The 14,266-nt window shown below is 57.9% G+C and overlaps 2 protein-coding genes across 2 annotated transcripts in view; one reads left to right on the top strand and one right to left on the bottom strand.

Annotated features, from left to right (window-relative positions):
• The window catches only part of ADPRHL2 (ADP-ribosylhydrolase like 2), a 2,862-nt gene extending 1,346 nt beyond the window's left edge, over positions 1-1,516 (top strand). The window contains exons 4-5 of the mRNA XM_006777302.2: positions 8-108; positions 691-1,516. Coding sequence (XP_006777365.1) covers positions 8-108; positions 691-983 — 394 coding nt within the window. The 3' untranslated portion in view covers positions 984-1,516. The remainder of the gene's footprint in view (positions 1-7; positions 109-690) is intronic.
• Positions 1,517-3,189: 1,673 nt separating this feature from the next.
• Positions 3,190-7,758, bottom strand: COL8A2 (collagen type VIII alpha 2). Its single transcript, XM_006777301.2, has 2 exons — positions 7,733-7,758; positions 3,190-7,122 (listed from the first exon to the last, which is right to left on the bottom strand). Exon 2 carries the CDS (start codon positions 7,118-7,120, stop codon positions 5,204-5,206), a length of 1,917 nt encoding a protein of 638 aa, XP_006777364.2. The 5' UTR covers positions 7,121-7,122; positions 7,733-7,758; the 3' UTR covers positions 3,190-5,203.
• Positions 7,759-14,266: the final 6,508 nt, after the last annotated feature.

Genomic DNA, 14,266 nt, shown 5'->3' with positions numbered 1-14,266 from the left:
CCCACAGGTTGGGCATGGAGGAGCATCCGTACTCCAGCCGACTGAAGAAGATTGGAGAGCTTCTAGAGCAGGACTCGGTGACCAGAGAGGAGGTGGTGTCTGAGCTGGGTGGGTAGTCCCCACACCCACACCTTCATCCTTAGGGACAGGCTTGGGCTCAGGATGGGAGGGGAGCAAGGAGTCAGACCTGCCATCACATTTTGCCCGGGGCTGCTGACAGCAGAGCCAGCTCTGCAGGGTGCTTGACAGGTTTTGAGTGAGTTTAGTGCCTTCTTGCTCTGGGGCTGCAGCTCCTCCGTCCTCACAGATAAAGATCCCCAGCAGTTCTCGCAGCCGCTGCTCACAGCCATTGGTGAGTTAATAGCACATTCACTGTGTTCTGGGCACTGTGCAGAGTGCTCTGTTTGGTCTCCTTTCACCCTCACGCGAGCCCTGTGAGAGTTCCCAACCTGATTCACTCTGTGGGAATCAAACCCGAGGTGCAGTAACCTTGGTCATTAGGGAACTTTCCCAGTCACCCAGCCAGGGGTGGGGAGGAGGACTTGAGCCCAGGTAGTCTACCTGTAGAGCCTGTGACCTTAGTCACAGCCCAGCTTGTAGCTGAGAGTGTTGACTGTGGCAAGTGGCAGGAAACCTAGGGACATGTGGGGAGCGGGGGTGTCAAATCCCCATCATCTGGTGTCCCCACAGGGAACGGCATTGCCGCCTTTGAATCTGTGCCCACTGCCATCTACTGCTTCCTGCGCTGCATGGAGCCCGACCCCGAGATCCCCTCTACCTTCAATAGCCTCCAAAGGACTCTCATCTATTCCATCTCACTGGGTGGGGACACAGACACCATTGCCACCATGGCTGGGGCCATTGCTGGCGCCTACTATGGGATGGAACAGGTGACAGAAAGCTGGCAGCAGAGCTGTGAGGGCTATGAGGAGACAGACATCCTGGCCCAGAGCCTGCACCAGGTCTTCCAGAAGAGTCTGTGAGGGCCCAGCTGCTGGGGCCCCGCCATGTCCAGTGGGACCAGTGACAGCTCAGGCTGGAAACCCTGCGCTTCTTTGGGCTCTGCCCCCTGCCTCGGTCTTCCTGCAGCCTGGGCACAGGCACCGCGGGGCCGGAGTCACGGGGGAGGTCACTGGAACGGAGTGAGGGACTGGGGCCTCCCCGTGCTGGGTTTCTGGCTTGCTGCAGAGCCTTGGGCTCCCCTGGCTCCTCAGACACGAGGAAGCAGGGCAGGTTTATTGGCGGGCACGCATGGCATTTTCCTTATTATCTAGGATGTGGGATATGGGGAGGAAATGGTCTGCAGTAGCATCCGTTCTCCACGTTGGGATTTAGTCAATTTGCCAGAAAGCCTGTCTTTGACTGGGCAGGACTGAGAGCAGCAGGTTTCCCTGGATCCAGGAGATGCAGTTGAATCTAGCTGATCTCCATACACACCTGGCCCTGGGCTGTCTCAGGCTTGTTAACAGCTTCCAGCGGAAGCCACAGAGCAATAAACAGTTTTTGGTAAATCCCACCAGTTTCCTCTGTTTCTCCTCTGCCCTGAATGCATTCTCCCCCTCCTTGACCTTTATTGTCTAGACCAGGGGTGGGCAAAACTTTTTGACTCGAGGGCCACAAGGGTTCTTAAACTGGACCGGAGGGCCGGAACAAAAGCATGGATGGAGTGTTTGTGTGAACTAATATAAATTCAAAGTAAACATCATTACATAAAAGGGTATGGTCTTTTTTTTTTTAGTTTTATTCATTTCAAACGGGCCGGATCCGGCCCGCGGGCCGTAGTTTGCCCACGGCTGCTCTAGGGCCTCTCTGGGGCTGTGCTCTCCTAAGAGCTAGGACCCCAAGGTGACGAGCGGCTGGGTTGTCAAGGCAAATTCCTGCAGTGTTGTTCACCCAGGACGGGCAGGGTAGTCATGGTTTGGTGCCATTTCCTGTTGAAGGTCGCTCAGAGTGACCCTGGCAGGGGGCAGAAACTAGACAGATTTTCTTGCTCTCAAAGCCTGGCTTCATAGTTTGCTCCAGGTAGGCCCCGGCCCAGCCAGGCCAAAAACTAGAGCCCTGGAGGAGGAAGCAGAGGGTACCTCCTATCACTGGACTGCCAGCCTGTGGGTGGGGAAGGTGCATCGTCCCAGGTGCTCTGGGTGGATTGAATGCTGTGCCTCATTCTGCCTCCTGGGCCCCAGACACAGGCCTCGCCTGTTAGGAAGTTCTGCACACTCGCCACTTCAAAGAAAGGAATTGAGAGGGAGGAGACACCTCCATCAAACATCAGGGATGTCCTCTGAGCATCCTTCCAGCCCGGGGCGGGGGGGGGGAGAGGAGCATGCCCTCTGCAGCTAGCCCGGGGTTTCAGGACTGCTGGGCGGGTCTGCTCTCAGCCAAGAGAGTGCTCTGCCAGGCTGGGCAAACCACACGGCTTTGCCGGGCAGGCATTGGTCTCAGATGTGCCATCCCGATCCCCACAACTTGGGACAGATCCCTCGCTGCCAAGCTTGGCGAGCTGTGGGACAGGTGCTCCCTGCCCAGGACAGCTCCACCGGCCCTGCTCTAAGCACTGGGCCTGGCACGAGCCCCGCCCTCAAGAGCAAAGTTTCATGATTTCATTCATAATTTGTATCAGATGTTGAAACTTGGCCCTTGGGGTCCTGAGCCAGCTGTCATGCTCCACTACCCCTGAGAGCTTGCAGGAATGTTCCAGGGAAGCTCGATCCGTCTCCCCCAGCCCCAGCCACTGCTTGCTTTGGTTTCTTAAAATGCTTCTTGGCATTTACTTGTTTGTTGCACAGCCTCCGCAGCTCAAGAGCGTGGAGCGTTTCTGCTGTGGGGGCAGAAACCATGCCGGCAGCTCCCTGAGGCAGAGCAAGCTCCCTGGGTGCCGGTGAAATCCAGCCTGAGACCCCTCTGCGCCAATGCCAGGCTCAGCACGTGCTGTTTTTACACAACAGGTTTTATTGAGGCTGTGTTGACACAGTCAATACCGTTGTTTTCCTTTTCAAAAAGAAGTCCCATTTTCTTTGATTCCCAAGTGCATTCTTTCTGAATCTTCTGTGACACAGGGCCCTTAATAGGTATGTAGAGAACTAAGCTGCTTCTACCAGGTTAGAAATGAAATTACTAATGGAAAATACTTAAACCTTAACCTTAAAAAAAGTGAGGAATCAGAATATAAAAATGCACAAGGTAATGCAGTTTTCATTGTTAAAATCTGACATCATTTATCAAAGCTAGCCAGTTAAGTAGACAGCACCTGGGACATAACACTTGGAAGCACCGGCCACCCCTTTCGAAGGCGTCAGGAGTGACTTTGAGCAGAAACTCTTGTGAAACAGCCTTTTGGGCTCCCCCGGATCCTCCTGCGAGCCCGGGTTCTCACTGGGAGCTGTGGCATTTCTGCCCGTGGGAAGCCCTCCCCAACGGTCCGATGGTGGCTGTGACCAGAAAGGGGCTGAGCAGAAGGCCCACCAGGTCCGGTTTGAGATGGCTCTCCTGGGTGTTGGGGAGTGAGAACCCCGCTGTGAGCCCCGCCAAAACCTGTTAAAGTGTCACGTGGGCAGGTTTGGTTTTCCTTTTTCCTTTTGAAAGTTAGCATGAGAGTCACATGGTCGGCTTTGTTGGAAAAAGTTGGTGGGAAGAGGACTGGTGAGGGGCCTGCGGGAGCCACAGCTCAGCGAGTCAAGTCAGCCGTCACCCTCCGTTCTCAACACGGACGTTCGGGCCCCGCCAGGCCCAGCAGTGCAACCAGGTCACGATGGCTGACCCAGGCTCACACTTGGGGGGGCGGGGGTGGGGGCTGGCTTGGGGAGGGCTGATGGAGAGGCCCCACGCCACCGGGAGAGTGGCTATCCCTGCATGGGCAAGTGTCCACCTTCCCTGGCCCAGCACGAATCCCAGCTTTACCCGCTCAGCTCGAACTAGGCGCTGTGGGGAGGGACGGGATCCTGCCTGTTTCCTGCAGGGGAGCTCTGACTGGGGAAATCGGCAGAAACATCCAGAGCCAACTCATTCCAAAGGGGCCTGTTGGCACCCCTTTTCCCAGAGCCTCAGCGTCCTGGGCCCTAATCCTGCTTAGAACAGGAAATTGGAACCAGAGGTGGGAGGAGAGGAAGCCCCCGCAGATTAACCCCTTTAGTGGACACACACATACATGTGGTTTTGATTAAGGAAAAGCAGGCGGAGTCTTCATGCCTGAGCTTGTGTGCACCTTGTTCCGAGGGCTAAACGAGAGGCTATGCTTTGGGGTCACTTGGGTTGGGAGGGTGGCAAGGATCCCTTACAATTTTGTGAGAAAATCAGCCCTCCCCCCAGGAGGCGAAAGGACTGCCTGTGCCCCTCCCTATGGACCTGGGCACCGGCCCTGGCACCGGCCCTCTCGCTGAACAGAGCCAGAGCTGGTGGGGGCAGCCCAGGAGATGGAAAGGCATGCGAAGGCTTGCCATCCTGTCCCAGCCCATGCCCCACCCCTCACAAACCACCATCTCCCATGGCTGCGGCTGGCACCGTGAGAGGGGGATGGCCCTTCCCAGGAGCCTGCAGAAGGGGCCACACCTCTACATGCCTGATGCCACAGCATCAGCCCTGGGATTGCAGTCCTGGCTGGGGGTCCGCACGGCCTCCTCCTTCCCTTACCCCTGGAGGGAAACAGACTCTTCAGGGGACCCACCATCATATGCTGGAGGTCCCAGGGAGCTGGAAGAGCCCCGGCCAATAACAGAGTGGCCGTGCCCCTTTCCTTGAGCAGGTACCATCTGGGGGCCAGCAGGAAGGGCAGGGCTTGGGAATGTGTCCCCCCGAGGGGATGGATGGGGAGCTCAGTCCCCTCAGCTCTGATGCACAGAGAAGCAGCGTTTCACCACCCAGGAGAGCCCAGGACTCGGGGGGGGGGGCAAGGCCTCCCACCGCTGGACTGTGTCCTGGGGCCCTGCCTGCAGGCCAGGCAGGGCAGGAATGGGGTCCCAACCCCGACACTGCACAGACACTGGGGGGAGAGGAGGAGCTCAGGCCAGCCTCTTCCAGAAGCCACCTCGGCCTGCACGGAGGGAGAAACCAAGTCAGCCTCCTCCGGCCGAGGCCCAGGCCGAGGCATGGCCGCCTCTGTGCCCACCTCTGTTCAGCCTTTGGTTTTTTCTTTAAATGCAGGTTCTTTGTAACTGAGAATTCTCTCTACCACTACAGAGGAGGAGGCCAGGGCAGCAGCGCCCGTGGGTTATGTGGGGCAGAGCAAGAACCCTGAAAAGGAGGAGTGGATGTACTCGGTGGAGTAGAGGCCGTTGGCCTGGTCCGAGGGCATCTGCACCCACACCTGGTCGTTGGGCCGCAGCTGGAGCACGGCGCCGCCAGAGGCCTGGTCCAGGTAGCCTTTCTTGTACTCGTCGTAGGTGTAGGTGGCGGGCACGTTGTTCTTGTACAGGGCCACCCACACATTGGTGCCCTTGACATGCACGTGGTAGGCAAAGTAGTAGACCCCACCCACGGGGCAGGTGAAGATGCCGGTAGCCGGGTTGTAGCCACTGTGGCCGTTGTAGAGAGTCCGGTCAAACTTAACAGGCATGCCGGAGGCAGGAAAGGGTGAGGTGAGCACCGCGGTGAAGGCAGGCGTGGCGTGGGCCGACAGCTCTCCCAGCCCAAACTGCGGCTTGCCGCCCTTGCCCAGCACGGCGCCCTCCACGCCACCATTGGGCAGGTGCAGACCCGCGATGCCAGTCTCATCGAAGGCCCCCGGGGCGCCAGGGGGGCCAGGAGGCCCCGGAGGCCCAGGAGGGCCTGTGAGTCCTGGGGAACCTGGGACCCCAGGGGGGCCTGTTGGCCCAGCCACACCAGGCTCCCCCACTTTCCCCTCTCCAGGGGGCCCTGGCAGGCCTGGTTCACCCTTTAGGCCTGGCAGACCCTGTGGCCCGATTGGGCCAGCTGGGCCCTGGAGTCCTGGTATTCCTGAGGGGCCTCTCAGGCCAGGCTGCCCAGGGAGCCCCAAGTCACCCTTCTGTCCCAGGGCTCCTGCCACCCCTGGTCCCCCAGGGCGACCTGTGAAACCCTGTTCGCCCTTGGGCCCAGTCGGTCCAGGAGGTCCATGGGCCCCTGGAAGCCCTCTCTCTCCTGGGAGCCCAGGTTTCCCAGCCAGCCCATTGGGCCCCTGGTCACCCCGAATGCCAGGCAATCCTGGGGGTCCTCCAGGCCCTACCTCCCCCTTAGGCCCAGGGAACCCACGTCTTCCAGGGAGCCCTGCAGACCCTGGAAGTCCAGGGGGCCCCCCAAGGCCTTGTGGGCCCTGTTCCCCTGGTTCCCCATCCTCACCTGGTTCACCCCTGTCCCCCAAGAGCCCTGGGACTCCAGCTTGGCCCTTGTCCCCCTTGGGGCCTGGCAATCCTGGCATCCCATAGCCAGTGGGGCCTATCAGACCAGGGGGACCCCGGGTCCCTGGTTCCCCTTTGGCCCCTGCTGGGCCCTGTGGCCCTGGTACCCCTGCTGACCCTGGAATCCCCATACCATCCATCCCAGGGGGCCCTTTTGGGCCCAATGCCCCTGGCTCCCCCCTGGGTCCTGGCACCCCGGGAGGGCCAGACGCGCCCTTATCTCCAGGGGCCCCAGGAAGCCCATCCAAACCTGGTTTGCCCAAGCCAGCTGGGCCAGGGAGGCCAGGGGGTCCAGGGGCACCCCCCTGCCCTGGGGCCCCAGGCAACCCTGGCTGGCCCACCCCATTATCCCCCTTGAGACCTCGATCACCTGGGGGCCCAGGTTCCCCCTGGGGCCCTGGCTCCCCCCCAAATCCTGGGGGCCCTGGGACCCCCTGAGGGCCTGGTTTCCCAGGAACAGCAATGCCTGAGGGTCCAGGGAGGCCAGGGGGCCCTGGGGGGCCTCGGAGGCCCTGGTCCCCTCGTATCCCTGGCTCCCCCCGAAGCCCTGGCTGTCCTGGTGGCCCAGCCTTGCCCGGGAGCCCTGGGGGACCAGCCTTGCCCATCCGGGAGAAGCCTGGGGGGCCGGCAGGGCCAGGCTGCCCATGTAGCCCCGGCTTCCCAGTGCCTGGTTTGCCTGGGAAGCCAGGAGGACCAGGGGGCCCCCGAGGTCCGGGTTTCCCAGGGGGGCCAGGCTCTCCTTTCAGATCCATCGGCAGCAGCGGTAGAGGCATTTCTGAGAGCGAGAGAGGGAGAAGGCGCAGTCAGGGGCCTGGTCAGTGGGACCCAGGACCCTTCTACCCACTCCCCCCCCCACAGCAGCACGGGGTGCACTGGGAGAAGACAAGGATCTGTATCTGCTCGTGAAGACCACGCCCTGCTCTCCCCTTCCCTGCTCTGACAGAAGATGGAGTTTCGGGGGGTCCATTGGTAACCTTGGGGGCGCCAAGGTTTCCTCACCCAGAGCTCCTAGCATCCAACCTACCCCGGTTGGGAGCCTCTCATTCTTGCATGCCCGGGAGTGGATGGCCGCCAGGTGGCGCCAGCAGCCCTCCGTAGAGCCGGTCAGCGCAGCGTCCCAGCCCACAATCCCCGCCCCTCCCCTACTCCGCTGCAGACCCTCGCTGCCCGCCGGCATCTCCGGGCCCTCGGGGTGGGAGGCCCTGGGCCAGCACCAGAAAGAGAGTGGATGTGGGCTCTTAGGTGGTGATTGACGGGCTGTGACCTGGGGCGGGAGCGGGGCGGGCGTCGGTGCCTCAGAGGAGCCTGGGATGGAGGTCGGGAGGCAGGGAGCTGGGGGATCGCCGCTGTCCGAGGCCCTGTGCAGCGGGTGGGGAGGTACTCACCCAGGTACTGGCCCTTGCCCTCGCGGAAGGGCTTGTCCCGCTGCCCCTCCGGCCCCGCCGCCGGTGGCCCCCGGGGGCCCGCACCCCAGCACCAGCAGGAGCAGCAGAGGCGGCGGCACCGACAGGGGCGTCAGAGCCCACCGCATGGCGTCCTCGAGCGAGCTGCAGGGAGGAACGGAGGGGGACCATCAAGCCAGCCCCTGGGTGGTTTGGCACCAGGCCCAGGGACTCACAAAAAGCTCAGAAGTTAGATATTCTTCACCAGCAATTCTCCAAGTCCCAGAGCCTGCACGAGGCATTTCCTAAACCTCCTTAAGCCAGCCATGGTTCTCCATCCCCACTGACATCTCCGGCCCCCTCCCCTGGACAACAGCCTGCCCCTGCCAGTCACTCTGCAGCCAGACCCCTTCCAGAGCTCTCCAGAGGTGGGAACTCAACCCCCCACTTTAAACAAGGTATTACTCTTGTCATCTGCATTTTCCAGATCGCAAAACTAAAGCGAAGGCCTCCTGCAAGCAGAACTGGGGTTTGCCTTAGATCTGTCTGACTCCACAGGACCGTGGTGCCCATCTGGGCTCCCCCTCCTCAGGATCAAGTCCCTGTGCTTAGTATGGAGTTCAAGGCTTTTCCCCTCCCCAAGATGGGAATTTTTATTGATAAGCCAGGACTGCCTGTTGAATACGTAATATAGTACAATTAACAATAACATAACATTCTAACATTTACACTTTTAACTTTCAGAATCACCCTGATCCATATACAAAGCTTTCGTTTCTGGGAAAATCATGTTTTATTTCAACAGTATTCTTCTCATAGGCAAAACAGTTTCTCAAAATAGGGGGTTTATGACTAACATTTCCTAAAGCTTCCTGTGTGAAATGGACACCAATTCAGCTGCACCTACTAAAAACCCAAACCTTAAAAGGACCTGGTAGAACCACATCCTACTGAATTACCAAAGATCTACATGGACATGAACCCCCTATCACTGACTCAATGCACTGGGCAGAAGGATAATAATTGGTGGCCTACTGTCAACATGAAATGAACTTACATATATATACACATATAATTTCAGAGAGGAAGGGAGTGGGAGAGGGAGCTAGAAACCTCAATGATGAGAATCACTGATTAGCTATCTCCTGCACACCTCAAACTGGGGATGGAGTCCACAACCCTGGGCATGTGCCCTGACTGGGAATTGAACCTGTGACCTCCTGGTTCATAGGTTGATACTCAACCACTGAGCCACATTGGCCAGGCAGACTTAAATAGGTAGCAACATAGCCTATCTAATAAAGATGAAATATGCAAATTGACCATCACTTAGCAACAAAGATGGCAGCGCCCACAGCCAATAAGAAGGGTATATGCAAATTAACATGACAAAGATGGCGGCTCCTGGCACCAGAGCCAAGGCGGGAGGAGGCTCCAGCCCTGGAGCGAAGGCAGGAGGCAGTATCCAGAGTGAAAGCCTGGGTCCTGGGTGCTGGAGGGAAACCGGTGCTGGCAGCCAGAGGAAGGAAGGCCTATTCTTGCATGAATCTTCATGCATGGGGCCTCTAGTCTATATATATAAAATCCTAATATGCAAATAGACCGAACAGCAGAACAAACAACCAGTTGCTATGATTTGTGCTGACCACCAGGGGGCGTGCGCGGAACATTGGGGGTGTCAGCCATGGCGGGATAATGAAGCAGGTGAGCAGGGGCACCAGACCAAGGCGGGGCGCCGGTCACTGTCATGGGGCGAGCCTCTGATGGTTACTGAAAATTCTTTGCTCCCATGTGCCATGGTCCCGCCAGGCACTTGCACCTGCTGCTGGTGCCGGCCCCAATGGCTTCAAGCCGTCAGCAGGTGCGAGCAGGGCCAGTGCTGTCAGCTCATGGAAGTGGTGGTGGCAGGAGCGGAGGGGAGCGGGGCTGCTGAGGGGGATTGGGGGGCGGGGCCACAGTGGGAGGGACCGGGCGGGGTCACGGAGGATGGGCCGAGACCCGCCCCTGTGTCCACCGCAGCCTTGGAGCCCATAGTTCCTTTCAAGGTGCATGAATTTGTGCACTGGGCCCCTAGTATATCAATATCATCCCTACTATAGAGGCACACACAGACCAATGTACAAGTCCTTTAAGGGAGAAACTCAGAAACCATCTAGTTTTCCTGAGTTACAATAATTGAAATGAAAATGACCATATTTATGGAACCATGTAATGTGGCACTGTCTTTCGATGAGGCAGATGAAAATATAACTCACTGGCTAGAAATAGTTTTGAAATAAATCTACTCTCACTGATATATGCTTACTTAAAAATGTGTATTTATGGCTTAGTTTCCTCAAGAAAGTGGGATACAAAGGCCTTACAAACCTAACCTGTGCCTGTGTCTCCAACCCTGTCACCCACTGTGCCTGTCTCTGCTTTTCCCGCCCCAGCCCTCTGCTCTAATAACACAGAACTCCTTGTGGCTCCCAGACACCAGGCAGCCTCACACCTCTAGGCCTTTGCACTTGCTGTTTCTCCGCCTGCAATGTTCTTCCCTCTCCTACTCCTCCTTCAAGGCTGGGGGAAGCTGTCAACCCTTCTTCCATAAAGTCAACCCCTCATTCCTTTATGTCCCGACCTAGCTCTGTCACAGCATTTAGCTCGGCTCCTGGGTGGGGAGAAACAAGGACTCTAGATTGGGACAGCCAGCCTGGTCCTCCTCTCACCAGCTGAGGGAGCTTGGCTAGAGCGTTCCACTCTGTAAACTTGTTTCCTTATCTGTAAAAAGGGATAATGTGTCCACACAAAATGCTGTATGTGAATGTTCATAGCAACATTATTCAGAAATAACACCGATGTGTCTTAACCGATGAATAGACAGTGTGGTACATCCATATGATGGAATATTATGCAGCAATGAAAAGAAATGAAGTACTAATAACATGCTACAATACAAATGAATCTTGAAAACATGCTAATATCAGTCACAAAATCATACTATATAATTTCATTTATATGAAGTGTCCAAAATAGGTAAATCTATAGAGCTAGAAAGTAGATTAGTGGTTGCCTAGGGCAGGGTTGGGGAGTTATGAGGAAAGACTACTAATGGATACATGTTCTAGAATCTATTGTAATGATGGTTGTACAACTCTGTGAATATCCTATATAATAATACCCTAATATGCAAATCGACCAAACAGTGGAACAACCAGTCGCTATGACAAGCACTGACCACCAAGGGGCAGATGCTCAATGCAGGAGCTGCCCCCTGGTGGTCAGTGTGCTCCCACAGGGGGAGTGCCGCTCAGCCAGAAGCTGGGCTCATGGCTGGTGAGCACAGCTGCCGTGGCGGGAGCTTCTCCCACCTCCATGGCAACACTAAGGACCCTGGGGGAAGTGCAGGGAACGGCCTAGGCTGGCAGTCAGACATCCCCCGACAGGTCCTGGACTGCAAGAGGGTGCAGGCCAGGCTGAGGGACCCTTCCCCCCAGTGAGCGGATGTCATGCACCAGGCCTCTAGTGTATATATATAGTTTAATATATTCTTATTGATTTCAGAGAGGAAGGAAGAGGGAGAGAGAGATAGAAACATCAATGATGAGAAAGAATCATCGATTGGCTGCCTCCTGCACGCCCCACACTGGGGATCGAGCTTGCAATCCAGGCATGTGCCCTTGACTGGAATCAAACCTGGGACCCTTCAGTCCGCAGGCCGATGCTCTATCCACTGAACCAAACTGGCTAGGGCATGAATATATTTGTAAAAGTCATTGAATCATATACATTAAGTGGGTCTGTTATATAATACACGAATCATATCCCAATAAAGATGTCTTTAAACAGGCTAACAACCTGCTTCTAGGCTGCTGTGCTGATAGAGATACTGCACAATATTTGAGTGGGGGGCAATATGGCATTTTGCACCCAGAGAAAGTCCCATTTCCCCTCAAATGTCTGCTTGGTGCTCCTCTCACCCCCTCAGGGGCCTCTGGGCACCAATGCCTGGCCTCCAGGGGGCGCAGGGAACGGTTGTGCACACTGGGGTTGCCTGTGGGGAGCAGAACCTCCCTAGTAACTGGGTGCATCTGGGCCTGCAGTCCCATGTTCCCCTAAACCCAGTCTCATACAGAGCTTTGCAGGCATGAATGCAGGACTCTGGAGAAGGTTGGGGGAGCTGCCAACACAGCTCTGGGTTCAAATCCCAGCTCTGCCATCAACCTGTTCTGTAACTTTGGGCAGGTCACACAACCTCCCTGAGCCTCAGCCCGATCGTGATACCACCACTGCCAGGGCGCCCCACGTGCCAGACCCAAGCAGGCTTCATTCAATGGGACCCCCTCAGGGACCCCCACCCCCGGGGCTCATGCATTCAGGTCCTCGCTTCACAGACCCTGAAGCAGAAGCTTAGGCCCATGCCTGGGAAGGTGTGAGAGCTGAGGCCTCACCCAGAGCCGGCCCTCAGCACGGGCCCTGCTCTAACTGCCACGTGACAGACGCCAGCACTCACGAGGCCGACCGTGCAGGCCCGGCCCCCGGGTCCTGCTGATGGAGGCGCTGGCCAGGCACAGCCTCACAGCCTAACATTTTACATCCCTGCGTTCAGCCTGGGACGCATGCTGGCGCCGCTTTGGAGATGAGGAAGACGGTGCAGTCAGGACCTAAACTGGGCAGTTTGAGCCTTGAGCCCCAGCCCCTAACCACCTCACCATCCCAGCTCTCCTGAACAGGAAAAGGGCCTCCTGCACGGGCACCTGAGCTGGGGGCCCAGAGGCGAGCGGGGAGCATGCTCACACTCACAGGGCCAGAATGGTCTGCGTGGTGAGTGGCCAGGGCTGGAGGAGCAGGTAGCGGGGGCAGGGAATGCAGCAGGAAGCAGGGGGAGGGGAGGGAGCCCTCGGGCCTGAGTGGGCCGAAGTCATAGGAGGACTCAGGGCAGCCCTGGCTCTAGGGACAGGAGCCAAGGCCTCGCTGGGAGTGGGGAGCAATGGAGAGGACAAGCCACCTCAGCTCAGCGGGGAGGACAGTGGGGGACACAGGCAGACATTGGCCAAAGGAAGAGCCAAATCTAGTTGAGTCGGGACAGGGCCCCCTACGAGCTCCCACCTTTCATTCCTCCTTGGCAATGGGGCTCTCCAGGCCCCGCCCCCCTGAACTCGCACCCCCCATCCCACCCTCCCGCAGCATCTCCTGAACCTGCACCAGGCGGGGCAGGACCCCAGCAGTGCTTCCTCTGGAGGAGAAGTGTCTGTGGGGAAAAGGCAGCTCTCACTGAGCACAGAGACCTGCCAGCACCGGCCTAGGCACTTCATGTTCCCGAGGTTTCACTCCCACCAGGGCCCTGGGCGAGGGGAGCTGTTACTCCTCTTCCTGCGCACGAGGAGACCGAGGCTCGGAGAAGTGGTGATGTCTAGAGTGGGAGCCAGATTTGAACAGAGGCCGTCAGGAACCTGAGCTCTTAACCACACTGCGACGTCCTGTGGGGGAGGGCGGCGAGGCGGGAACAGCCAGGGCGCGAGAGCCAGACCGAAAGAGAAGCACACGGAGAGAGAGTCGCCTGTGGGTTTGAGGAGGACAGCACTCCGGGCTCTAAGAGGCAAGGCTGGCACGTGCCCGTCTGGGTGTGGGTTGGGGGATGGGAGCGAGCACATGGCCAAAGATGGGCGCCGAGCCTGTTTCAGGGGCTGCACAAACATGATGCCCTGGAGTGGTACACCCCCCGCAGCAGCCAGGTGGGACAGACTAGCCCCACCGCCACCCAGCCACCATCAGAGCCAGGGTGCCTGGGCACCTCTGAGCCCCCCACCCCCGCCTTCTCACGGCCACCCCTGCCCCCCACACACAGGCTCCCCCAGACTCTCTGGCCTCGGTGTGCAGTTCTGGCCTCTGTGGCTCCAGGCCTACCTCCTACTTATTCCTGGATGTCGGAAACCTCCTGGCTCCCTCCTGGACTCCGCTGATGCCTGCGGGTCCCCATCTCAGTTCTTATTTCTCTTCTGACTCCTCTACTCTCTCTCTACCCTCCACATACACCCAACACAGGACTTGGCTGGCAAACAGTGATGCTCAATAAATGTTTGATGAGCTCAATTCACCATCAACTTTAAAGATCAGGCCAATAACTCGTAGTCCTTTCTTCAGGCTGCACAGATACCTGTCACACATACCCTTTCCCCGCCCCAGGCCAGAGGGGACAAGGCCAGGACATTCCCACGGCCTCAAAGAACTTCAGCTGCAAACAGCCTGCCCAGGGAACAGAGGCGCAAAGGAAACCTGGTTCATTCCCTAGGTCCTTGTGCTTCCAGAGAGGAATGGTGGGAGGGCCTGGAGGCTCAAGCCTGCTTCTGCTGGGTGACACTGGGCAAGCCATCACCCTCTCTGGTAACCTCGTCAGGAGAAAGGCAGGGGCCAGGGCAGCTGGGAAGGGGCTGGGCCCGCAGGGGCACGAGGTGGGGCGCACAAGGAGACGCTGATTCAGGGGATTGAGCAGTGGCGGCGGCAGGGTGGACGCGGTGTTTGGACAGCTGCAAGTCCTTAACGGGGATTTCCCCCCTT

This window comes from Myotis davidii, unplaced genomic scaffold, assembly GCF_000327345.1.
Source record: "Myotis davidii unplaced genomic scaffold, ASM32734v1 scaffold88, whole genome shotgun sequence".
Taxonomy (NCBI): Eukaryota; Metazoa; Chordata; class Mammalia; order Chiroptera; family Vespertilionidae; genus Myotis; species Myotis davidii.
Note: the sequence above shows the minus strand (reverse complement) of the source record. Positions and strands in the feature narration are given on the sequence as shown.

Bases quoted from the DNA above. Each gene is read 5' to 3' on its own strand.
- COL8A2 (XM_006777301.2), bottom strand. From the start codon at position 7,120: ATGCCTCTACCGCTGCTGCCGATGGATCTGAAAGGAGAGCCTGGCCCC.